The following is a 26819-nucleotide window of genomic DNA, read 5'->3' as shown; positions in this document are numbered from 1 at the left end:
CACAGGGGCCAACATTAACTTTTTGCATGAAGGCACTTCACTCGCGAACCACTGCACCCAGGACCTTCAAACTTCACATACAGATAGTACTTATTGAGTACACCACCCCTACTGACTTTGGGGTCACCAGGTCAAAGGTCAGTGTCACAGGGGCCAACTTTAACTTTTTGCATGAAGGCACTTTACTCGCGAACCACTGCACCCAGGACCTTCAAACTTCACATACTGATAGTACTTGTTGAGTACACCACCCTTACTGACTTTGGGGTCACCAGGTCAAAGGTCAAGGTCACAGGGGCCAACATTAACTTTTTGCATGAAGGCACTTTACTCGCAAACCACTGCACCCAGGACCTTCAAGCTTCACATGCTGATAGTACTTATTGAGTACACCACCCCTACTGACTTTGGGGTCACCAGGTCAAAGGTCAAGGTGCTGTGGGGGGAGGGGGCGGCATTTGTCACCATTAGTGACAGCTCTTGTTTTTTTTACAAGAGGTAATATATAACTTTATTACATGAACTATAAATAAAAGAATTCTGATTGTCTATAATTTTTGCTTCTGTAGAAAATTATGATAAATATGTTGCACAGTTACTAAAAATAAGCTTTCATAATTCATATATGTTTTCACACTTCATAGACTAGAACAGTTACAGACTTCATTTCTGTAATATAATGTGATATACACCAGCAAAATGTGAATATTGGGTCAATATTGTTTTTATGGTTCTACCTAGGTGGCTGTCCGTGATGAAATAAGGCATAGAGGGGCACTTGGAGTCTTTCTCCACCATCAAAACAGGAAAACCGCTATTTGACCTTTATTTGTGTTTGGTATTACATTAAACGCAACATGTGAAATATGAGTTTAACAGAAATACTGTTTGTCAAAATCAGTATTGTGAAAAAATGTGAAAGTTGAAGAGTATGTGTATTTCAGATTGATTCCAGACTTCCAAAGCCACCTAAACCTCCAGATAAGCCACTGATGCCATACATGAGGTACAGTAGGAAGGTAAGCCATCATAATGCACAACAGAAATTGGAGACTTTTTTTATTAGTTTGATATAATATAAGTAATTTAACTAGGAAATCTATCTAGATTTCCTTGATACTTTATTGTTGCAAAACTAATTGATAACGTCCCCATACAGACTACACCTTGAGTATGAATGGTTTCAGACATACTGTCATCTAAACACATTGTCTTGCAAGGGGATCTCACATAATATGAGAGCTGCTGTCTTAAGCTCTCAGTATTGAGGTACTGAAAAGGGTAGACAAGTTAACTCATGTCACAGGGTGAGAAAAATGTGCAGCCAGACTGGGACTTGAACACGGGGCCTCGGAATACTGTTCCGATGCTGTACCGGCTGAGCTTCCCGTCCTCCTACACACTTTCTCACTGTTTTAATATTCAAGTCCTATACCGTGACATATTTTAATTTTTATTCTAACACAGCTTGATTTGATTGCCAGTTAAACAAAGAAGAAAGTCAAGCTCTGTATAATCTGCAACAAACTACGGTCGATGAGCTGGCCGATATGAGAGCATTATGACGTGAAACTGCGTCTTGACATCCAATTCATTACTACTCATTTAAATGAAACCAAGCATAAATTTTATTAAAAATATTGTAATATGTTAGAATGAAAATAGTCAAGGCCTTTTTATGGTTTATCAATTTAATTTACCAGAGTTCATCGTTCATATATTTAGATATTTAACCATGAAGGCTAACGCCCTTGTGGTTCAATTCCTGCGCATCTGAACTCTGAACTGTGAAAAATTAGACAATAAACCACTTCAAGGCCTTGATGATTTGTTAAGTCAGTTATTATCAATGGAAAGTGTTAATTTATGTTTAATGTAACTGTGACAATAGTTCTGTGAAATACTTTTAGGGACAAATGCGCATTTTTAGAAGATTTGACAAGATTTTTATTTAATTTTGTATAATAATTGTATGGTAAATGTGTACACTGGAACTAGCTTATGTTATAATATTCCCACTACCCTGTGTATTAATTTGAGAAGTATAGTAACACATGATGGAAGTTAACTGTTAATATGAAGATTATAAGGTAAAAATTTTCTCAGTGTTGAAGGAAGCTATCTTTAGCTGAAAAATGTCAATCCCTTGTTAAAAAAATAGGTCACTTCCCTATTTGTTGGATAGAAATGTATTAAATTTTGATGGAAGTATTCTTGATGCAACTTGCAAAAGATTAAATGAAAGAATATCGCATGTACTGAATCAGATCAAATATAGGTAAATAAGCAAATATTTCACATGTTCAGGTAAAGTAGAAATCATTCAGTGTACAAATGCAAGGGTACTTCCATGCTTTGTCCATATGTTTAGATATGGGACGAAGTGAAGAACAGTAATCCGGAGCTGAAGTTATGGGAGATAGGCAAGATTATAGGTCAAATGTGGCGTGATCTCAATGACTCTGAAAAACAAGGATTCATGGATGACTACGAGACTGAAAAGGTATGGGAACTTACATAATTACCTTCTCATTTGGTGTGTTTAGGTCTGGGATGAAGTGAAAAACAGAAACCCGGACCTGAAGCTGTCAGAGATAGCGAAGATAATAGGTCAGATGTGGCGAGACCTGAGTGATTCAGAGAAACAGGTTTATCTGGATGAATATGATACTGAGAAGGTAGAGCATGATATTGTAGCAGTATGCTTGCTTGGTGTTGTAGTATGGTGACCGATGTATATAGTTTGATATTGCATGATGTATATTATTATTATATAGATATAGATATATTGAGGAAGTGAGCAGGTCATTAGGATTACATGTGTATTATTTATGAAAACTGCTTCATACTGTGCTTCAAAGTCTGCTTTTAGATTCAGGATCAAGGTGATCATGGTCAAAGGGGCTTAATATGGCAATGTAGAAATGTTTTGCTAGGGGTTTGGCAGAGAGATTTTAAACTTGTGTAAGGAAAGAAATGCATAGAAGTGGGGAATCCTGAAATATTTCAAGGCTGGGTTAAGGAAATGATTAATTTGGTTGAGAGGCATGTTATAGTTTTTTACTTGATTTCATAAGTGTCTGATGAGGATGAAGTTTTCTGGCATTCTTATTGAAACAATGACAGTGTTTGCATGAAAATCAAAGAAATAAATTATCCACTGGCATTACAGCAATTCAGCAAAATTGGATCTGGGACAAATATAAACAATATTTCAAGTACAGTTATTCACCAGTATTCCATGGCTTACAATACTGTCTGCTATTTTATTTGTAATGCATGCTTGTCTTTGACTAAACAAATGCAGATATAGCTGAAATAGTAAAGTCTTCTGGGGGAAATTATTTGTGTGAAACTGAAGCCTCATTTAACCTGCTAGATTCATGACCAGAGTATGTGATTACTGACAGGACTGCTCCTAATTTCAGGCTTTTGACTGTCAGAATTTCCCAGTATATTTCTATTCAAAATGAACATTTCAGGCTTCAGAAAGTAGATTTTCAGGTTTTTCATGTTTTACAAATCCCAGGCCTGTATTGACAAAGGAGATTCCTAAATTCATGAAGATAATACCTATTTATTCTTTTTTGAGGAAGCATATGTATGCACTTAGACATATTTTGGTCATGCCTCTGTAACTGTCCATTATTGATATCTCCGAAAAAATATAAGTCTATACTAAAGTGAAAAGAGTTTTTATGGCGGTTGTTGTTGGACTTTCAATGTTTTGAATATAACCAATGTAACTTATTTCCTAATATATATCAGAACTACACTTGTCCCGTAACAATTGATATTGTCTCTATCATTTTTTCATCCTTGGAACATTATTTATTATCTTGCCAGAACTCTCTCCCACACCAATAAAAAAAAATCTGACATTTGAAAAATAAGTTTGAAGTATCTAAGATTGTAACACGGAAGTTAAATTGCATTCTGCCAGAGCTAAACTGTTTGTTTTTTACTTGAAGAGAAAGGCTAGGGAAATTGAGAAAATATTTGAGTTGACAATAGAGTGCTTATATTGCAGCAAGCCTATAACGAGGCTATGAAGAATTACCACAACTCACAGGCATACCAAGCATGGGTGGCTGCAAAAGGCAGATGTAAGTTCAAGAAACTCTTTCCTATGTATAAATAACTTAAAAATTAAAATGTTAGTTGTGATCTTATTCAGAAGTTGAAGTAGTTTAAAGAAATTCATTTCCTTCAGTGCATGTATGCTACATTTAACAGATCCCTATCTCCTGTCAGCAACATTTGAGATAGATATTGATAAATGAATGTGTAAGCGGGACGGGGACCAATAATAGGTGATAACTGTGATGGTGGGACGGGGACCAATAATAGGTGATAACTGTGATGGTGGGACGGGGACCAATAATAGGTGATAACTGTGATGGTGGGACGGGGACCAATAATAGGTGATAACTGTGATGGTGGGACGGGGACCAATAATAGGTGATAACTGTGATGGTGGGACGGGGACCAATAATAGGTGATAACTTTGATGGTGGGACGGGGACCAATAATACGAGATAGCTGTGATGGTGGGATTGGGACCAGTAATACGAGATGTGACGGTTGGATCGGGGCCAGTGTATGAACCAGAGTTTGCAAATCATTTGAGTGCTGGCTGCTAGACTCCATAAAAGATAGAAGTTTATTCATATAGAGGAAGAAGAAATAATATATTTGTTGCTATGTGACAAAGTCCATCTAGTTTAAACATGAAATAAATGTTGGTGCCTCATTGGTTATTTTAAATTATACCTGATGTCCAATATTTATAAGTTGCAAACAAATTTTCTAAAAAGGATACATCAAATGCTACCCCTGCAAAGGATATGTAGGCTTTTTTTACTACCAAAAATTATTTACAACTGTGTCTAATTGTAGTGGCTGCAGAACAGGCCCTTGAGGAGGAAGAAGAAAAGCAGGCACATGCTGAATCCAAACGTAAACGAGAGGTACATATTTACTGGGAACTCTAAGCACATCTGTATGAAGATATCATGATGGTTTATTGCTTACGTTACAAGTAGAGTAGAGTGCTTTGATACAGAAACCCTGTTATTGTCACAGTTTGATTGTTTGCAAAAAGATTCCTTGGCAAATCATGCCTACGTGACTTAGTGGTTAAGTTTGATTACCTTTGATCACTTGCCCCATACCACAGTGGTTTTGAAACTTTGCATGAGGTTTAGAATTCTTTCATGTGAGGAAGCCATCTAGCTGGATTGTATAAGGCCTGTGGTTCAACCCAGGTGTTGTTAAATGCCAGTATCTATGCCTGGAAGGACACCTGGGGTCTTCCTGCGCCATAATAAGCTGGATGCAGTATTACCTGTAACTGTGTCGGTGTGAAGTTAAACCAAACAAAAACAAACAAAACAAATCCACAGGCTTATAAATCCTCAATATTTAGTCCAGCAAAACTTAAATTAGCATTTCATTTAGTTATTTGAATATTTGCAAGATAATTTACCAGGAAAGAACTCACCTAATCATTGACAGTTATTACAAAGGTATATCCGTGTTACTCCTTCATAATTATGAAACCTGATTTGCTAGTGTGTTTTAGAAAATGAGTTGTGTCATCAGACAGCTGCATTTTTAGCTAATCTGAGCTCAAAATGCTTGGTTTGAGCTATTGTGATCACTCACTGTCCGTCAGTCTGTCATCCATCCACACTTTTCTTCAGATGACATCTCCTCTTAAACTACTTGTCAGAATTACACCAAAGTTGGTCAGTAGCAGCCTGGCATGGTCCTCTGTCAAGTTTATATAAATGAATCAGCTTGGCCCCTTTTAGTGGCCACCAGAGCTAAAAATAGAAAAACTTTTAAATGACGTCTCATGAACCAATTGTTGTATCTTCATCAAACTTGGTCTATAGCATCATTATAAGGTCTTCTCTAAAACTCATTCAAATTGGGGTGCTTGAACCCTTTCGTGGGCAGCCTGAGCTAAATATAGAAATACCTTTAAACACTTTCTCTTGAATTGCTTGATGGATCTTCGTCAGACTTGATATACCATCATATTATAAGGTTCTGTCTCAGTTTTGTTTGAATGGTGGCACTTGGTCCCTTTAAGGGCCACTGGAGCTAAAAATAGAAATACCTTTAAATGACTTCATCTCATGAACTGCTTGATGGATCTTTATTGGTCTGTAGCGTCATTGTAAGGTCCTCTCCCAGATTTCATTGTATGAGAGAGCTTAGCCCCTTGAAAGGGCCACTGGAGCTAAAAATTGATATACTTTTAAATGACTTCTCATAAACCACTTGATAGATCTTCATCAAATTTTGTCTGTAGGATTGTTATAAGGTCTGCTCCTAATGTTTTTCAAATTAGGATGCTTGGCACTTTTTAAGGGCTGCTAGAGCTAAAAATAGAACTTCTCATCAAACTTGGTCTGTAGAATCATTGTAAGGGCCCATTTGAGCTCCTGGCTCTTTTTATTGGCTGCTAGAGATAAAAATAGACTTACGTTTAAACACCTTCCTCTCATGTATGGCATGATGGATCTTCACCAAACTTGGTCTGTATCATCATTGCAAGACCTTCTCCCAAACTTGTTCAAATGGTTGCACCCAGCCCCCTTTTTAAGGGCCACTAAAACATAATATAGAATTACTTTAAACAACTTCTTCTCTTGAACTTGGATGCATCTCCTCAAATAACCGCCTCGATAGCCTAGTGGTAGAGCGTCCGCTTCGAGTGCGGGAGGTTGTGGGTTCGATCCCCAGCCACGTCATACCAAAGACTTAAAAAATGGTACTAGTAGCTTCCTCGCTTGGTGCTCGGCATTGAGAGGATAGTGCTAGGACTGGTCAGCCCGGTGTCAGTATAATGTGACTGGGTGGGGTATCATGCCATATGTCTACGGCGTGATATTCTAGTGAGACAGCACTATAAAGTTGGGCATTGTGCTCACTGCTACAAGTAGACACCGTCGTTTATATGACTGAAAAATTGTTGAAAAAGACATTAAACCCGAACACACACACACACCTCTCCTCAAACTTGGTCTGTAGCATCATTATTAGGTCCTCTCCCAATTTCTTTTTAGCTCACCTGTCACACAGTGACAAGGTGAGCTTTTGTGATCGCGCGGTGTCCGTCGTCCGTCCGTGCGTCAGTGCGTCCGTGCGTCCGTAAACTTTTGCTTGTGACCACTCTAGAGGTCACATTTTTCATGGGATCTTTATGAAAGTTGGTCAGAATGTTCATCTTGATGATATCTAGGTCAAGTTCGAAACTGGGTCATGTGCCATCAAAAACTAAGTCAGTCGGTCTAAAAATAGAAAAACATTGTGACCTCTCTAGAGGCCATATATTTCACAAGATCTTCATGAAAATTGGTCAGAATGTTCACCTTGATGATATCTAGGTCAAGTTCGAAACTGGGTCACGTGGGGTCAAAAACTAGGTCAGTAGGTCTAAAAATAGAAAAACCTTGTGACCTCTCTAGAGGCCATATTTTTCATGAGATCTTCATGAATATTGGTCAGAATGTTTATCTTGATGATATCTAGGTCAAGTTTGAAACTGGGTCACGTAGGGTCAAAAACTAGGTCATTAGGTCTAAAAATAGAAAAACCTTATGACCTCTCTAGAGGCCATATTTCTCAATGCATCTTCATGAAAATTGGTCAGAATGTTCATCTTGATGATATCTAGGTCAAGTTCGAAACTGGGTCATATGGGGTCAAAAACTAGGTCAGTAGATCTAAAAATAGAAAAACCTTGTGACCTCTCTAGAGGCCATATTTTTCATGAGATCTTCATGAATATTGGTCAGAATGTTCACCGTGATGATATCTAGGTCAAGTTCGAAACTGGGTCATATGGGGTCAAAAACTAGGTCAGTAGATCTAAAAATAGAAAAACCTTGTGACCTCTCTAGTGGCCATATTTCTCAATGGATCTTCATGAAAATTGGTCAGAATGTTCACCTTGATGATATCTAGGTCGAGTTTGAAACTGGGTCATGTGCGGTCAAAAACTAGGTCAGTAGGTCTAAAAATAGGAAAACCTTGTGACCTCTCTAGAGGCGATATTTTTCAATGGATCTTCATGAAAATTGGTCAGAATGTTTACCTTGAAGATATCTAGGTCAAGTTCGAAACTGGGTCACGTGGGGTTAAAAACTAGGTCAGTAGATCTAAAAATAGAAAAACCTTGTGACCTCTGTAGAGGCCATATTTTACATGAGATCTTCATGAATATTGGTCAGAATGTTCATCTTGATGATATCTAAGTCAGATTCAAAACTGGGTCACGTGGGGTCAAAAACTAGGTCAGTAGGTCTAAAAATAGAAAAAACCTTGTGACTTTCTAGAGGCCATATTTCTCAATGGATCTTCATGAAAATTGGTGAGAATGTTCAGCTTGATGATATCTAGGTCAGGGTCGTAACTGGGTCATGTGCGGTCAAAAACTAGGTCAGTAGGTCGAAAAATAGAAAAACCTTGTGACCTCTCTAGAGGCCATATTTTTCACGAGATCTTCATGAAAATTGGTGAGAATGTTCACCTTGATGATATCTAGGTCAAGTTTAAAAGTGGGTCACATGCCTTCAAAAACTAGGTCATTAGGTCAAATAATAGAAAAACCTTGTGACCTCTCTAGAGGCCATGTTTTTCAATGGATCTTCATGAAAATTAGTCAGAATTTTTTATCTTGATGATATCTAGGTCACATGTGCTCAAAAACTAGGTCACTATGTCAAATAATAGAAATAACGATGTCATACTCAGTTGAACACTGGGTCATGTGGAGATAGGTGAGCGATTCAGGACCATCATGGTCCTCTTGTTTCTAATTGGGGGCACTTGGCCATAAGTGTTTGAACTGTTTGTCATCTGTTACCTTTATTTATGTAATTAACTTTACTGCCTCTGCAACTTTTAACACCTGAAGCATATTATGGTCCATTTCCACTTCCCAAGCCTGTTCAAGCTCTGAAACACAGGTGAGCGATTTAGGGCCATCATGGCCCTCTTCGACTCTTTGTATATAAAAAACATAAGCCTTGTTAATTTCAGTCAAAGCAAGAAGAAAGGGGATCAAGAATCAGTATTCAGCCAGCAGATGATGATGATGGTAGGTTTTTATTTGATCAGTTAATAATCCTTTTAGATTTTTTTACTGAATGAAGTTTCATTAACTTCTCTTGAATCAACCTGGTTTATTCAAGCATTTTAAATCCTGTAGAATGCTTGAAAGTGGGTAGGTGAGTGTTAATGTTTCATTTAATAAAAAATGTGATTTTAACAAATATGTCTGTTTCAGCCAATGAAAACTCATTAAATTTTCTAAAAGTAATTTGTTATCATGATTTTCTGTGCTTTCCACTTCCTAGTAAATTCAACCTGCTTCTGATTGGATCTGTTGGAGGTTGAACCTATGCTTATATGATTTTTTTTCATGTTTCAGATCAAGATGATGGATTTTCAGTTAAGCATATTGCCCATGCACGATACTTGAGAAACCATCGTCTCATAAATGAGGTTCTAAGTGAGGCAGTTGTGCCAGACATTAGAACTGTGGTCACCATTGGTAGGATGGGTGTTCTCAAGAAACAGGTGCAATCACTAACAATGCATCAGGTGAGCTTAATGTTCAAAACACAGATGATACAAAATTTCAGTTTTGCCTTATTTAAAGACAGTGAAGAAATTTGAACTGAGGTCAGTTCACAGGTAAATGGCAAGAACAGAATCAAAAAACGAATGCCATTAGGACAAGAAATATTATAACAGTTTTGCAGTCTTGGCCTTTTTGTTTGTATTATTTATAAGCATTTAATAGCAGAGTTTTAGACCTGTAAATATCATGTGGTAGATATCACTGACTTTTGTTGACTCTAGACCTTGATTCCCTCTGGAACTTAAAAGTTTTTCATTAATCAACAAGAGCTAGACTTACTGTTGTTTTACCATTTTGAAAATATATTATTTTATATTTGAAAATAAGAACAGTTTCTACAAAGTACTTATTAAAACATAAAATGAACATGTTTGTGTGTATAGATAGTTCTGAGTGTAAAATACGACACTCTGCTTAATGTATATGTAAACACGGTATGGCTAAGTAATGCCACAAAAAAGCTGGACGTTGTTTTAACACCGTTCCTAGATGTGATATTATTTAAATTATGATTACAGCTGTTTATACACAGACTTCAGTTTATGTATTTAGCCTAGTTGAACATATTTGATATGGATTTCCCTACATTTAAACCAATGTTTTAATAATAAAATGAACCGTGCCATGAGAAAACCAACATAGTGGGTTTGCGACCAGCATGGATCCAGACCAGCCTGCGCATCCGCGCAGTCTGGTCAGGATCCATGCTGTTCGCTTTTAAAGCCTATTGGAATTGGAGAAACTGTTAGCGAACAGCATGGATCCTGACCAGACTGCGCGGATGCGCAGGCTGGTCTGGATCCATGCTGGTCGCAAACCCACTATGTTGGTTTTCTCATGGCACGGCTCAAATGTTTCAGTGAAAGATGACCAAAGTATGTCTTTCAGAAAATGACATTTATTACAATATTTTTTTCAGACAAAGTTGGAAGCAGAGTTACAGCAGATAGAAGAAAAACATCAGGCCAAGAAACGTAAGTTCACTGAGGGAAGCGAACAGTTCCACGAGGAGTATAAAAAATTGTGTGAAAACAAGCCACAGATTACTGATGACATGTTCCAGAACATGATAACAAAAGCTAAGGAGGAGTTGAAACAAAAACAACAAGAAATGCTGGCAAAACAAGTAAGCTGAACAGGGGTGAAATTTTTACATTTATCAAATTAAGTTTTAGCAGTAGGCAGTAACATAATAGTTAAAAGTGGTTACAGTTGGTAGTAGTTATTGGCTTGTTGAACTGACTTATGCTTGAATACTTTATCACACTGAATAGATACTGGAGTGGTCATTCTGTCTATCGTATCTGCGTGTAATGTCTCTTAGTAAGCTTTTCAACTTTATAATTCTTGCAAAGCTTTTTTGATTCAAGATCATGATGATAAGAATAAGTCTTCAAGAACAGGGGTTTCTATTTAACCGCTGGTGTGAGTTAGGGGTTTGTGTTTCTCCTTGCTATAGTGGTGTGAATTCGCAGCTACTTTTCCAGTAGCAAATTAAGTTCCAAATGGGAGTACCCCCCCCCCCCCCCCCCATCAACCTCACAACCTATCTTTACTTTGGAACTTTCCCCTTCTTCAGTAAGTAATAAAACCCCAGAAGGAGGACTTCATTTTACATATATATTGAGAACTGAGCTGAGATTGTTGATTTTACATATATATTGAGAACTGAGCTGAGATTGTTGGAAAAATTTCACGTCTATGCAGTATACGTGATGTTGAGTAGTTCCACTTACTGCACCAGTAATTTGTTGTAGCAAGTGTTACAAATATGGAAATGATGTACATATCGTGTAATTTTTGATACGCAGACACAATGGAAGGTTGTCATTTCATTAAATTCTTGAATAACATTTACAAGTAATAATTTTGTAGGAAGAGGATCGCAAAAAGCAGGCTCTACTGGCAGAGGAACGACAGAAATGTGATGCTGAGAGACAGAGAATGGAAGAAGAGGAGAAAGTAAGAAGAGAAACAGAAGAACAAATGAATAAACAACATCAGGAGGCTGTACAGCAAATGAATGCTGAGCAGGTATACATGCATTATTTTGTAAAACAACTGGGTCAGAAGTTAGTGTTAAAATTTAATGAATATAGTGTCTGGAAAGAGGGGCCTCTGTCATCAAGTAGTACAGGTACCTGACTGAATCACATGCCCCCTGCGTCTCACATGAGTGTGTTTCCCTGCTTGGGTGTTTATGTGAGGAAATCATGCAGCTGCCTTGAAAATTCAGTGGTCTTTCTTCACCATTAAAAGCTGGAAAGAAGTCATATAATTTGAACTGTCAGCATGAAATTAAAACCAAACAGATGCAGGATTTGTGATGTTTTTTGCTGAAGTTGCATGTTTCACATTTCATATATTCAAATAACTGTTTATGTGGTTGTAAATAGACTGCAGTCTAGTTTCACTTAATGAGTTGCTACAGTTGACTCATTTATCGCTGTGTTAACAATATGATTTTTGTTAAAGTATTATTTTTGATACTTAACTCATCTCTTTTGTAGGGTATCCAGGAGCCAGTCAGTCAAGTTATGAATGGAGATGCAGATGGAGTGAAGCACAGTGAAACAAACATGAATGGTGTATCTAGACTTGAGGTAAATCTTCTTTTTAGGTGTTTCTGTTCACTTTTACTTTCCTTACAATGTTTTAAGAAAAAACTTTTAAGTGAAAGAATATTTTCTAGCAGATTTCTCCTCATGACATGTATGCTTAATATTGTGCTGCATTTGATTTGCCAAGGGGATCAAACTCTCTCTCCAAACTGATTATTATGGTCTTTCCCACCTGAGCTATCAAGGCAGAGGCTGTGAATCGTAAACTACTGTTGTGTGGAAGGTGTTTCTCCACAATGTCTGTATATCTCGCTGATGTGATCTAGGGTCCAGATTCAACAACTGGTGAAGCTGAAGAAGAAGATGATGATGATAGTGTTGGTACACAGGAGTATGATGATCTCGATGGTATACAGAGAGCAGAGAATATATCCCACTCTGAAGACATGGAAGCAATGAATAGGTACAGTGGAAAAATTCCTTCTGTGTATCACATGCAATATAGCATTTGTTGTTTATATATGTTATAAGGGAACACTCCGAAAAAAATTGCAGCGTGTATGCCAATAAAGATCGAGCATTAAGGAACAAATGGCCCCAGGCACTCTTTGATTATGGTGCTTGAAATACTCGAAAAACTGCGAATTTAGCCTTGTCTGCGTTAAGTAGAATAGTTTTCATACGATCTTCACCAAACTTGCTGACAATGTTTGTTTGCATAATATCTCGGCCATGTTTTATAACCACCCCGGGCACTCCTGGATTATGGCTCTTGAATTAGGCCAAGTTCAATGACCGGTGTATTTTGTGACAATCTGGCACTCTCGTTCATTTTTTATTTGTAGGTTAAAATGACATATAAAGTCCAATATCTCTGTATCATTGTGTTCTTGTTTGACATAGAAATTAGTTAAGTTTCGCATACCATTCCATATTTGGTCTTAACTGTTTGATATATGGCTTTGAAACTTTGAACCCTTGCTTACCATCATGGTCACACATTGCCATATAGTGCAAGACTTATCCAAATCCACAAATACAGGTACATAGTCTTACCTATTTGTCTTCTTCTGTCTGAAAATCGCTGGTAATATTTTGACCCCATACTTCCAACAATTCTTCGAATAGTCGAGCACGCTGTCAACAGACATTTCTTGTTTAATAAGCAAGATCCTATGGTTTAAGTGATCCATGAAAAGAATACTTTACAAATTAAAAATGAACCAATATGGATAGTAACCAGTGTAACCTCTATTTTGACAGATCTGAAGAAAGTATGGAAGCTGAGGAATCCTCATCACCTAGTGTAAATAGACGAGGTAAGATACAAGGATAGCACTCTGTAATATCAGTAGTTGTTTTACATATGCACTTATACATGATATATAGAATACATAGTATCAAATACTTTTTGTAATAAATGTTTCTGATAATACTGACACAGAGGTTACCTTTAGTTTTCATTGAATTCATCTTTGAAAATTTTAAGTATTGGTCAGTGATTTATTACTATTTACCTTTAGAGGTTACCAAAAAAAAATATGATACAGTCAATAGACCAAACCTTTTTACCTTGACATAACTGGGTAGCAGTTTTGCATTAATGTGATAGTTCACGGGATATAGATTTGTCAAACCTGTTTTCACATCTTGATAAGGTACACTGTTTTTGTTAGAGTGGATATTTAAGGTTTTAACCCAGGCTGTGAATGATTTCATATAAGCTATGTCATTGACTGAATTTACTAACACAAGTGACAGCTAGTTAAGAAATTCCCAGGTTACAATTTCATTTTGCATGAAACAGTACCAGGGTAAGATGTTAGTATAGGTAGACACTGAATAATTGTGTCATTAATAGAAAGATAGTTAAATTGGGAATACAAGAATAAGTACAAGTTTATTTGGGCATATCTTGAGAATTTTTGTGGATATTTTACTTCTGTCTCAGAGGAAACTTTTAAATTACTAGTTGATACAGTCATTTTTAGATTAATTCATGTGTTACCAATTGATATTTGCAGCAAACGATAAATCCGCTCTCACTCAACTTGTTTTCTAGTTTAAAGTTGAATTGATTTGACATTAAGCATTCTTTAAGAACCCGAAGTTTCTTTGTGTTGGCAAAAGTAAATATTATATTGATGTGTATTGGTTAGCAAAAAATGCTTTAGAATTCAGGTTATGTCATTTACTGGCAAAATGTTTGATGTAGCTGCCGAGAATTCTAAAAAATCTAGAATTAAGAAAAGTAGTAGTTGTTGTCCTCTTTTAGTTCTCCATATTGTGATTTGTTCCATGTATCTTTCATCAAACATATTAGATATTAACACATTTGGTGTCATATAACCCGTAATAACTATTTACACATATTCTTCTTTCTTCTGTTTGCTGTGATTAATACCAGGATACTCCTCTAACTTTTACTGACTCTGTGAGTACCTCAGTGTTAGTGTAGGACCAACATTAGAGACCACACTGACTGCCTTATCCCGTAGCCACATACTCCATTTTTTTCAAGAATTATTTGTCAGCAGCATTTTAATATAGATATTGTTATAGCTTAAACAAATTCAAAATCATGAGACGTGTAAGCTAATAGTACTTCATAAATGAGAGCAAACCATATTTTGTGTGTATTTCTGGTGAGATGCAGTAACTGAAAACATTATTAATACACAGGTTTATCATACCTGTAGATTGTTCAGCTTTATGATTATCATTGATTGTTTAGCATTGCCAAGGTAAGTATAACTGCAATCAAGTTTGCAACCTTCAATCTTGTGGTTGGTTATGAATGACAGTGGTTTGGAAATAACTACCTGGCCCCGTGTTCACAAAACATTTTCAGTCTCAGTTGAGTTTGATAATGAAACTTAATTTCTCATTTATATCTAAATGGCATGTTTAAAACGAAATTTTAAGTTGATAACTATTTCAAAGTGATTATTCGGTATTGAAGGTCAGTCTCATTTGAAATTTAACCTTGAAGTTTTGGTAAAACTGATATTAAAATTTCAAACTCAAACTCAGCTGAGATCGAAAAATGTTTTGTGAACACGGGGCCTGTCCATCACAATTGAATAACCATTATACAACAATTACGCCTCTTGTGAGGTAGATTGTTCTACCCAGCTGCACGCCCATGCTTGTAGTAATGCTGGAAGGGCTTTAACAGTCTTCCCCCACCTTATAAAGAAAGAAAATGCCCGAAATCCTAAATAGTGTCTGTTTGACAAACTTCAACAGACAGAATTCAGAAGTAGAACAAGATCTTCAATAATAAGAAAGAAAGAGACAGCACAAGTCTTAAGGTTTGCGGGACAATTAAATGTTAGGTCTGTCAGTGTGGTCGGGTAGGATCATTTTTGTGTTTTATTTGTAGTTTAATGTCTGTGTTTTTGTTACTTTCATTGGGGTTATGTAATTTTATTTGCTAACACCTGAAAAGTGGCCATGAACTGTGGGTTTCCAGTTGTTTTTGGTATTTTACAGACTTTTTAGCTCACCTGTCACGAAGTGACAAGGTGAGCTATTGTGAACGCTTGATGTCCGTCGTGCGTCATCCATCAACAAGTTCTAAAAAAATCTTCTTGAAAACCACTGGGCAGAATTACACCAAACTTCACAGGAATGATCCTTGGGTGGTCCCCTTTCAAAATTTTTCAAAGAATTGAATTCCCTGCAGAACTCTGGTTGCCATGGCAACCGAAAGGAAAAACTTAAAAAATCTTCTTGTCCAAAACCACAGGGCCTAGGGCTTTGATATCTGGTGTGTAGCATCATCTAGTGGTCCTCTACCAAAATTGTTCAAATTATCGCCCTAGGGTCAAATATGGCCCCGCCCAGGGGGTCACATGGTTTATATAGACTTATATATGGAAAACTTTGAAAATCTTCTTGTACAAAACCACATGGCCTAGGGCTTTGATATTTGGTATGAAGCATCATCTAGTGGTCCTCTACCAGGATTATTCAAATTATCCCCCTAGGGTCAAATATGGCCCCGCCCTGGGGGTCACATGGTTTATATAGACTTATATAGGGAAAACTTTGAAAGTCTTCTTGTACAAAACCACATGGCCTAGGGCTTTGATATTTGGTGTGTAGCATCATCTAGTGGTCCTCTACCAAGATTTTTTAAATTATCCCCCTAGGGTCAAATATGGCCCCGCCCCGGGGGTCCCAAGTTTTACATATTAAAAATCTTCTTGTCTGAAACCACAACACTTAGACCTTTGATATTTGGTTTGTAGCATTGTCTTATGGTCCTCAACCAAAATTGTTCAAATTGTAGCCCTTGGGTGAAAAGAGGCCCTGCCCTGGTGTCCCAAGTTTTATATAGACTTATATAGGAAAAAGCTTTAAAAAATCTTCTTGTCTGAAACCATACGACCTAGGCTTTTGATATTTGGTATTATGCATTGTCTAGTAGTACTCTACCAAAATTGTTCAAATTATGCCCCTGCGGTTAAAAGAGACCCTGCCCTGGGGTCACTTAGTTATTATGTGAGTTATATAGGAAAAATACTTAAAAAATCATCTGATCCTATTTCCAAGACTGTTTAATTATAAAAATCTGATGACCCCAAGTAATATGATGTCACTTGACTGTGACCTTGACCTACTGACCTACTTCCTTGTTTTTTAAGATACAGCCTTGAAATTTTGATGATATACACAGTTTTAGCACACAAATTGTAAAACTGAATTTCATTGACCATGAATGTGACCTTCTGACTTTCTTAATATTTTATCATCGGTTTGACATTTGAAACATGTAGCTCATATTACTCAGTTGAGCGATCCAGGGTCATCATGACCCTCTTGTTAAGTAAAGAGAGGTTAGAAATGGTAATTTTACAAGACAGTGAAATATATTTAGTGTTAGTATTTTACAAAAAAAAGATTGTACTTAAAATCTAGTATTAGACTATTGATCACAATTTATTAATGGTTTAAATCACCTCTTCAGTTACAGTATTTAAGCTTAAAAGTACATTCCTTGATGGCTAATAGTTAGGTAATACCTTTATTATAAATATATTAAAAGGGGGTTAACAGGAACTTCTGAAAATATTTCTTGAAGTTCCAGATTAATCAGTAAATATCAAGTTTAGTAAGAGGTTTCAAAAATATTTGCCCTCTCCTTGCACTAAGCAATGGTCAGTCTAAATAATTAGCAAAGAAAATACTTACGAAAAAAAGTAAATTAACGAGTCATGCTAAACAGAAATTTTGTATTTTACTCAAGCTATAGAGAAGATTGGTATTCCTTGAAAAATGCAAATGGCATGTTATGAATTTGCATTGTGAAGAAACTTGCATGAATCAGCTTCAAAAACCTGAATGTTTTCTTTTGTTATGCTTCTCAACAGTCATGAATAGCAGTGCATGTTATGATAATCAGCAACTGAAATCATGTATCACTAATTAAAAGTTACATTGCTCTTGGTTTCTATTTCCCTTTCAGCAGTATGATGTGTATTGTTTTTGAATTAGGAACACAGTGTTATCTCAACGTACAGGAATCACTTTCATTATATTAATGGCTCAAGTTTTTAACTGTCTGATTCAGAAAGATATGTTTTCGAGGCAGTTAATTGAGAAAGGGAGCATAATGTAATAAAAAAGTTTGATAGTTAAATGATTGACTGTATAGTTTACAGGTTATTACATTAACTATGTGGATGATCATATTCTAGGGTCTTATCTACAGTGGAACTGTTGTAAAACCTTGTCTTCTTTGTTTCTATATGTTTATGAATGTAATGTGTATGCACCTGTATTTGTTTTAGAGTACTTTAATTTGAAGGAGATTTTAGTGTTTTTTATCTTTGAGAAATAAATTTCAGAGAAGGAATAGCACATTTACTTTTATTAACTGTATATATCGGCTGTGTTTCAGTGAAGGATGACGGCCGTCCTCGGCCATTCAAATGTGACAGCTGTGACAAAGCATTCAAGCTAAAACACCACCTGTTGGAGCACTCTCGGCTCCATAGTGGCGAACGTCCTTACGAGTGCACCAGCTGTGGTAAAAAGTTCCGCCACTCTGGCTCTTATAGCCAGCATGTAAACAACAGGAGCAAATTTTGCCGTGTTGAGGGAGCCATTGGATCTTGCATGCCGGTGTCTCCCACTGCGGGGAGCCCGGGCTCTGCCTCTGGTCCAGATGGGTTGTCTCCAAAGTCAGCCCAAAGGTCTAAATCTAAATTGGCAGCTGGAAGGAAAACAAAAGAATGTAAGGCACTGTAATGTAGCCAACATAAGCACGCCCGCAAGGAGAGTGGATTAGTTTTACTGTTTATAAAGCATGGTAGAAAGGTTATGAAAATATACCCAGCTTACATTTGCATTATGATGTTACCCAACTTAAATTTTAAACCAAAACTCATTAATGAAATAACCTTTCTGTTACATTAACAGATGTTTTTTTATCATTTTGCTCAGTTGGAAAGCAGGAAGGTCGGCTAATCAACAAAATACAGCATGTCATTATAGTTTGCTGTTATTTCTAACACTTATTTTGTTTTGTATTTACGCTAACACTTCTTTTCCACACCCTATCATGGGCAGACCACTTTCTGGTATTCATCTTGTTGCTTTAGATGTACAGTTTCTGCTCCTCTGTCTGTATGTGTTTCACAGCTAATAGTTATTGAAATATGTTTTTCTGCACAATGGTTAACAAAGACTTGTGGATTTTGATTTAAGGGTCTTAGAAAATGTACAGTAGAACTAACTGTTCTGAAGGGTACACAGTTTTATTACTGGATTTTTTAAATTTATCATTGAAGTTTTCCTTTTATTGGAAAATCGCATTCATTTGAAAACAATGGGAACAAATGCAGTTGATTCTAGAATAGATTAAAAGAAAATGTACTCCTATTGAAAAACAAATATTTACTTGGCAGTTTTCACTAATATCAAGTTAAAAGCAATTCTAAAACTTAGTCAGCCGTCTCTTTATATAGACCCTAGTTTGAAAAATTAATAACTTGCAGCAATGCTGTAATAAGTTGAGTAACATAAGTATAAGCCATTTGTTATTGATTGTTAATGGGAAATAATCACTTATTTACAGACAATGTATTAATACTGCCAAGAAATACAAAAGCAACAGAAAATTTAAGCACCATTGTTTTCAAGTTAAAAAGTTTTTAACTTTTTTTTTGTCATTTGTGTCATTTATTTTAGATGAATGATAAAAGTTAGTATGCTAGTAGAGCTCTCTTAGTTATTTGCTTCTCTCTTTCCTTACATTCAGTTGCTAGCAGAATATTTTGGCAACAGAAGTTGTCTCCATTAACATTTTTAGTCAGAGTAATACTATACTGATATTAAAAGTCTTACTACATGGTATCTGTCTCAATTTAACACATGGCTGGTACAACAGCCTTTTTGAAGAGTCTGGTTTATATTTTTGAATAGAAGGAGGTTAAAGACCCACCACAATCTGGGGGCCTCCATGGCTGAGTGGTTAAGGGCTATGACTTCAAATCACTTGCCCCTCACAGATAGGTTTGAGCCTTGCTCGGGGTGTTGAATTCTTCATGTGAGGAAGCCAACTAGCTGGCTTACAGAAGGTCGGTGGTTCTACCCATGTACCCACCTGAGATGAAATAGTGCACATAGGGGCACATGGGGGCTTCCTCCACCATCAAAAGTTAGGTTATCTGCGTATGACCTAAAAATGTGTCAGTGTGACATTAAACCCAACAACAACAACAACCAAGTGACCAATTTTTTTCTCCCACATTGATTTTGTAAAAATAATTTTGATAATACTGGTATAATACAGCTACACTACATGATGACAGGTGGACAATTTAGGCCCTCCCTGGAGTAATGTGATTTCATAGCTGAATCTGCAAACTTAATCATTCAGTCTCTTTTTAATCCCCCGCCACAAATAATGGGGGGTTATAGGAATGGTCTCTGTCCGTCCTTCCGTAACATTTTGTGTCCGCTTTGTATCTCCTAAACCCCTTGAAGGTTTTTATGAAACTTGGGTCAAATGATCACCTCATCAAGACAATGTGCAGAACCCATGAGTCAGCCATGTTGGTTCAAGGTCAAGGTCACAACTCTAGGTCAAAGGTTTGAGCCTTCCATTTCGTGTCCGCTCTGTATCTCCCAAACCCCTGGAAGGATAATCATGAAACTTGAATCAAATGATCACCTCATCAAGACGATGTGCAGAACTCATGAGTCAGCCATGTTGGCTGGCAAGGTCACAACTCAAGGTCAAAGGTTTGAGCCTTCCATTTTGTGTCCGCTCTGTATCTCCTAAACCCCTTGAAGGATTTTCATCAAACTTGGGTCAAGTGATCACCTCATCAAGACGATATGCAGAATTGATGAGTCAGCCATGCCAGCTCAAGGTCAAGGTCACAACTTAGAGTCAAAGGTTTGAGCCTTCCATTTCGTGTCCGCTCTGTATCTCTTAAACATCTGGAAGGATAATCATGAAACTTGAATCAAATGATCACCTCATCAAGACGATGTGCAGAACTCATGAGTCAGCCATGTCGGCTCAAGGTCAAGGTCACAACTCAAAGTCAAAGGTTTGAGCCTTCCATTTTGTGTCCGCTCTGTATCTCCTAAACCCCTTGAAGGATTTTCATCAAACTTGGGTCAAGTGATCACCTCATCAAGACGATATGCAGAATTGATGAGTCAGACATGCCGGCTCAAGGTCAAGGTCACAACTTAGAGTCAAAGGTTTGAGCCTTCCATTTTGTGTTTATTCTGTATCTCCTAAACCCCTTGAAGGATTTACATTAAACTTGGGTCAAATGATTACCTCATCAAGAACTCATGAGTCAGCCATGTCAACTCAAGGTCAAGGTCACAACTCAAGGTCAAAGGTTTGAGCTCTGTACCTTCTAAACCCCTTCTAGGATTTTCATGAAACTTGGGTCACATTTTCACCTCATCTAGACGATTTGCAGAATTCATTGGTCAGCCATGTCAGTTGAAGGTCAAGGTCACAGCTCAAGGTCAAAGGTTTACCCTTTCACTATCCATACCAGTGGCGTGGGATTTAGCTGTCTTTCAGACTGCCTTGTCAGTATAGTTTAAAAAGGCAGATAAATAACTCAACTTAATGCATCTAATACTGTGCATACTGCTACATTCATTTGATGAAATGTTTAGACATTAATCACTTTGTCTTGGCAGTTTGTAACTAGATACTATGTCTTGTATTTCTCAAATTTTTCATGCATGTCATAGAAATACAAAAGAATACGGTTATTGTGTGGTGCATCTTTAATATTCAAGGCAGGTTTACATTTGTAAGTGTTGTACATTATGTCCTAGTTTCTGATACAGGATGCCTCTCATTGCCAGAGTTAACTTTTCAATAGATATCTTGTCAATACACCATCTGTACAAAAATACAGACTGTAGCAAGGAAAATGAGGATTACTTGTTTATATTAATGTCCTACAAATACTGAAGCAAGAATATATTCTTCTTAAGGTAGTTCTGCACATTTGAGTCAGTTTTAAATTTTTTCTACAATGTAGAATTTGATAAAATCCTCATTTTTTTATTCTGTGTTATCTGGATAAATGACGTTACATGATAACCTTTCATTTATCATACATGCAGAACTACCTTAAAATTTGGGCTTAAAGTGTTATAAGCAGAGATTATTCAAGCACATACTACCCTTATATTCCCATTGTAACTGTTCTGTTCTACTTGGCATATCACACTCTGCCATCAATCACCCCTCCATCATGTCATTACCGAGGTTTGCCTATGGTAGTGGATTGTTTCTTACCTCTCCTTGCAGTGCAGACATTAACCTCGTTGCTAGGCAACACATAAACTTTTAGAATAGGAGCCTGCTGTTGCTAAGCAACAACGGTTGTCAGGGGTTACTGCATGAAATAGAAAATTTTGTTTTTCATGTTTTTACTTACTTTTTTGTTATGTTTGTTTAATTTTAATGTTAATTATTCCCTATAATCAGTTTTTTTTTGGTTGAGGGATTTTGCATTTTGGTTTATTTAGTAACATTTACAGTGCAATTTTCAGTTCACAGTTAGTTTCTATATAGTTTTTATGATAGATTAGATATTTATGTGAAGGAACATTTTCTTTTTTCTGTTTTCTTTGCTCATCTTCATCAGTAAAACCTGACAATTATTTTTCTGATAAAAGACTTATACACAGAAAAGCGCATAATCTATAATACTTAGTGATAGCAATAAAATATTTCATTTATGTTAACAAAACAAACTTGAATGTTAGTACAATGCCTGGGATAATCTGATGTAATAAGATAATTTTAAGCATTAAAAGGCATGCTTGAAACAGTTTCGTCTGCTAGTCATCTCTTACGGGTTTACATTTAACACGAAATGAGTCCAGGTCAAGGTATTTTGGTGGGTAGGGGGCATAAATTTGCTTATAAATGATGGTAAAGACACAGATAAACAAGTAGTAATAAATGTAAATGTTGTAATCTTGTATCATGCAGACAGTGTGAAATCATGAATTTTCATTCAGAACCAATTTTGGTGGATTTCTCATGGTTGAATTAATCTACAAAATTTAATCCCAGCAATACAGTAAAGTCCCATTCATTCAGTCAAAATAAACAAATTTATATACCCGCAAAATAGCCGTTTTGGACAAAGTTTTTTGCCCTCAAAATTAAATGATTTCACTGTAGATGGTGTTTGCTTTGCCGAAATTAGAAATGACCGTGTAGGTAAACATTAAAGGAAATGCAGTCAGTTCACTGTAAGAGGGAAATTTTATGTAAGCTACATTCCTTATCTGGACTCACAGATAAAAAGCTCTACCATCGGTGTATTATTTTAAACTCTAACTGTGACATTTCCAGGCATTGAGTAATACATAGTTGCTAAAAATAAAAACCATGTAAGTTTAACGTATGAATCCTCTAACATTTTTTAAATGTTACTGTTTTGTTTATTGCAGTACTTACAGCAAGATCAACTTATCTTTACTGAGTTAGGCATTTTAAGCCTAAAAACAGGTACTGAGTTAGGCGTTTTAAGCCTAAAAGCAGGTGATGTTGACCTAGTTTGGTCACTGCATGATGGTTAGAGTTTGATTTATTGTTTGTTAAACTTCATTTGTTAAACCCCCAAAAGTCAATTAACAATTTTCTATAGATGTTATCTTTGTTATCCCCATGTGTGTGCTACTATGGGATTTAGTTAAGACGTGCATCTATTTTTGTGTGCTTGCAAGAAGTTCTGGTAGGTAAAAGATTCTTTGTACAGAGAGACTAGTGATAGAGGTATTGCTGCAAGATGCTGTAGTGAACAAAACAGAACAGTTTGATGTGAACTAATTTACTCAGTTATGACATGTTGTATTTTTTATTTTTTTTGAAAAGCAAGTTATATTTTTTGACCAGTGTTTTATGTATTGGATTACAGTTTTTTAAGCTTTTATTCCTTTTTTCCCTGTGCTAAAATACCACAAAATGTGAAGGTTTATGTTTCTAATAATTTGCTGAATTCTGTTTTTCAATTGAGTGTTGAAAGAAAGTTTTTTTGTTAAAGTACAGCAGTGTTGTCCCCAAAGGAATGTTTTACAAAAAAATGACATTGACTGCTATTAATACAAAATCTTCATTCTTTAGTTTTAATTCCAGCCTACCAAGGTTTCTCTTTCATAGTGACTTGATTCATGTTGCATACTCTGTATTTGTTTAATCTACTCTGAAGTGAATTTTGGAGCAATGATTTTAAAACTGTGGTGCCTACATGTATGTGGTCCTGACTCATAAAATCCTGAAAATATTGAAAAATCACTGAGTGTATCAAAATTGTTAATTAACTAATCTAGAAAGATTTTTTAACCAGTGATTTTCGGTATCACTGTTCATGATAGCAAATAAAACTGCCAGAAACACACATTAATATTCTTATCAAATACTTTGTTGATAGGTGCATTTCAATTTAAGAGGTGCAGGTGCTTTTAGAAACTGAATATTTCATACTATGTGTTAAAAGAGGTTGCCTTTTCTTTACATTGTGAAAAATCAGATGAGTAGAAGTTCATTTTGAAAGAGAAACTGTTGTTCCCTACTAATAAATATGTTTTTATTTAGCTCAGTGCTGACGGAATGGACCTGGTTGGAGTTGGAAACTGATAAGCATTGTCCTGTGTTGAAACTTTATTTTTAGATTAATGTTTAAGTAAAGGCTTCAGTTGTATTGGAATGTGAATTGAAAATTGCATTGTTATCATATATCCTGCATTTATAATAATGTTTTACAAGTTTTACTAAATTTTCTTGCTACTTTTAGCTGCATGCAAGCATGCTTTGGAGTTTTTTGTATCTAAAATGTTATAATCACCTCTCAATTTTTAAATAAGTTTGTCAACAAAAATTGAACGTTTTTTTACTGAAGCATCTTGGATTTTTAAATATTACAATAAGAAATGACATTCTACAATATATTTGCATCCAATTTTTCTATCTGATGCATTAGTGGCAGCTTTTCTAGCTTCATTTAGACAACGAATGCTTTTCTATCAAGACCTTTATGCACTTTTCGTATGTAAATATTTATGATTATAATTTGTACATACACAATACACATTGTGAGAACAATTGTAACCATGTGGTAAAATAGTCTTGTTTCTGTTACTTGCAGTTGGCGAAGCTGAAGATGCTGGACCATCTGCCTTGACAAAGCTAAATACAGTAGACCCCTCTAATGATGAAGCTGTAAATACGGAACCAGCTAGTAACGGTACTGAAGCTAAGCAGACAGAGCCGACTGAACCTCAGCCCGCAATAGAAAATGAATAGTTGCTAGCTATTGGAATGTTAAATGTGTTCAACTGTATATATTTATGAAAAACTTTGAGTTGATACCTTGGAAAAAACTGTTCTGAAACTGCAGTCAGGAGATTTTTGAAAAGTCATCCCAAGTATGTACCAGATGGGAAATAAGATTGCTTCACAGTGATTTATCAACTTGATGTTGGGAGGTCAAATTTTAGAGACATTTTTCCATCACAGTGAAATTGTTGGAGACCACATTTGATAAATGTAATCCATTGGAAATGTCTGTAATTGATAATTTGGCTCTTAATTGATTATACGAGTTCTTCAGATTAAAAACCCTTAGTATTTGATCAGCATAAATAGTACAAATGATACATTGTATTCAAGCTATTTGAAAAAAAATACAAAAAAAAAAAATGAATTTCATATGGTTGTAAAAAATAATATTTATTGGGATTTATGCATGAAGGTCTTTAAAGAAGTGATCGAAAAAAATGTTGAGTTACAACTAAGTTTTGCTTATTATCACATGTTTTATGTAGAGATGTATACTTGATGTCTTTGATAGGAATCTGTTGCTCTTGTGAATTTGTTTGTTTGTAGTAGTTTCCATTTTTCATTCATTTTCAATTTCATCTTTTCTGAGGAGTGAAATCTGTGTTCACTCCACACAATTATGAGTGTAGATGTATTTTTGGGAGATTTACAATATAAGATTATAGCTCATTTGTACAGCTTAAGACAGTTAAAAATATTATGTTGTACTGCATAAAAAAGTTGTTGATTTAAAAATGCATATTTTACTAAAATTAGTAGCACATTTTGTTACAGCTAAAATTAAAGGAAAATAGAAAATAACTTCATATTTTGATACATAGCATTTCTCAAGTCTGTTTAAAGATGCACAAATAGGTTGCTTATCTTTAAATAAGTTACCAGTGTTAACACAGTCTTTATCGGACATGAGCTGCAACATGTTGAAATTTACCTGTCATGTTGGCAAGGGGTCCACAGGAGTGGCACAGTCAGTTAACTGACTGAGAAAATAATTAGCAATTGAATATTGTTAAAAACATTTATTTGCAACAATGAACTTTAGTTCAATTTGTTTGGGAAGCTGCTGCGACCATATTAAAGGTTTGCACATTTTCCAATTCTGTTGGACCAAAAAACAAGCATCAACCTAAGAGTTTGTTGTTTTTTTTTTTTCACAAAATTTCCTGGATCAGTTTACATTTGTATTTCAAGAAATTAGTAACCTTAAACAAAATTCATCGTAGTGGTAACTTATTGTGCAAGATATTTAAAAAATCAAAGTTAACGTGAAGTGTATCAGAAACTTCCCGAATTCTAAACATGAAATTTTGTTAGTAGTACAGTAGTACCCCGGTACTCAAATTATCATTTTTTCCTGTAAAATGCATATAACAATGGAATAAAATGAACAACTTACATCTATGTTTTTTTTTTTGTCGAGCCCGCATGCAGATGCGAAGACATAGCTGTCCAAATGGCTGTTCGGTGTACGTGTGTGCAGCCGTCCGTCCGAGCAATTTTTTTCTTTGGCATAAATGTCCACCTCTATGAGATGGTGTGTTGTGTGCAAACCTCAGGTCCCTACCTCAAAGGTCAATGTCACACTTTGGGGTCAAAGGTCATTTTAGAGCTTGTCCGGGCTGTAACTACCATGCATAAAGCAATCTTTTTATTTGGCATAAATCTTTGTCTCAGAGACAGTGTCACGTGTAACCCCCAGACCCCTACCTCAATTGCTTAGTCAAGCAACTCGACTGCAGATCTG

The 26819-nt window shown here is 36.0% G+C and overlaps 1 protein-coding gene across 5 annotated transcripts in view; it reads left to right on the top strand.

The window, feature by feature from the left end:
* LOC123561508 (SWI/SNF-related matrix-associated actin-dependent regulator of chromatin subfamily E member 1-like) overlaps positions 1–26470 on the top strand; it is a 36308-nt gene extending 9838 nt beyond the window's left edge. For 2 of the 5 annotated variants that reach the window (XM_053553128.1, XM_045353938.2), the window contains exons 5-17: positions 945–1019; positions 2372–2503; positions 4031–4106; positions 4900–4970; positions 9058–9115; positions 9449–9621; positions 10581–10787; positions 11537–11695; positions 12172–12264; positions 12549–12685; positions 13486–13541; positions 18131–18466; positions 24882–26470. In XM_053553128.1, the coding sequence (XP_053409103.1) occupies positions 945–1019; positions 2372–2503; positions 4031–4106; positions 4900–4970; positions 9058–9115; positions 9449–9621; positions 10581–10787; positions 11537–11695; positions 12172–12264; positions 12549–12685; positions 13486–13541; positions 18131–18466; positions 24882–25039 (1731 nt within the window). In that variant the 3' untranslated portion in view covers positions 25040–26470. Of the gene's footprint in view, positions 1–944; positions 1020–2371; positions 2504–2546; positions 2679–4030; positions 4107–4899; positions 4971–9057; positions 9116–9448; positions 9622–10580; positions 10788–11536; positions 11696–12171; positions 12265–12548; positions 12686–13485; positions 13542–18130; positions 18467–23187; positions 23246–24881 lie in introns of all 5 variants that reach the window. The other 3 variants (XM_053553130.1, XM_053553129.1, XM_053553131.1) reach the window with 3 other exon arrangements.
* Positions 26471–26819: the final 349 nt, after the last annotated feature.

The sequence above is a fragment of the Mercenaria mercenaria genome, chromosome 10 (genome assembly GCF_021730395.1).
Source record: "Mercenaria mercenaria strain notata chromosome 10, MADL_Memer_1, whole genome shotgun sequence".
NCBI lineage: Eukaryota > Metazoa > Mollusca > Bivalvia > Venerida > Veneridae > Mercenaria > Mercenaria mercenaria.
The sequence above is the reverse complement of the archived record's forward strand: the minus strand, read 5'-3'. Positions and strand labels throughout refer to the sequence as shown.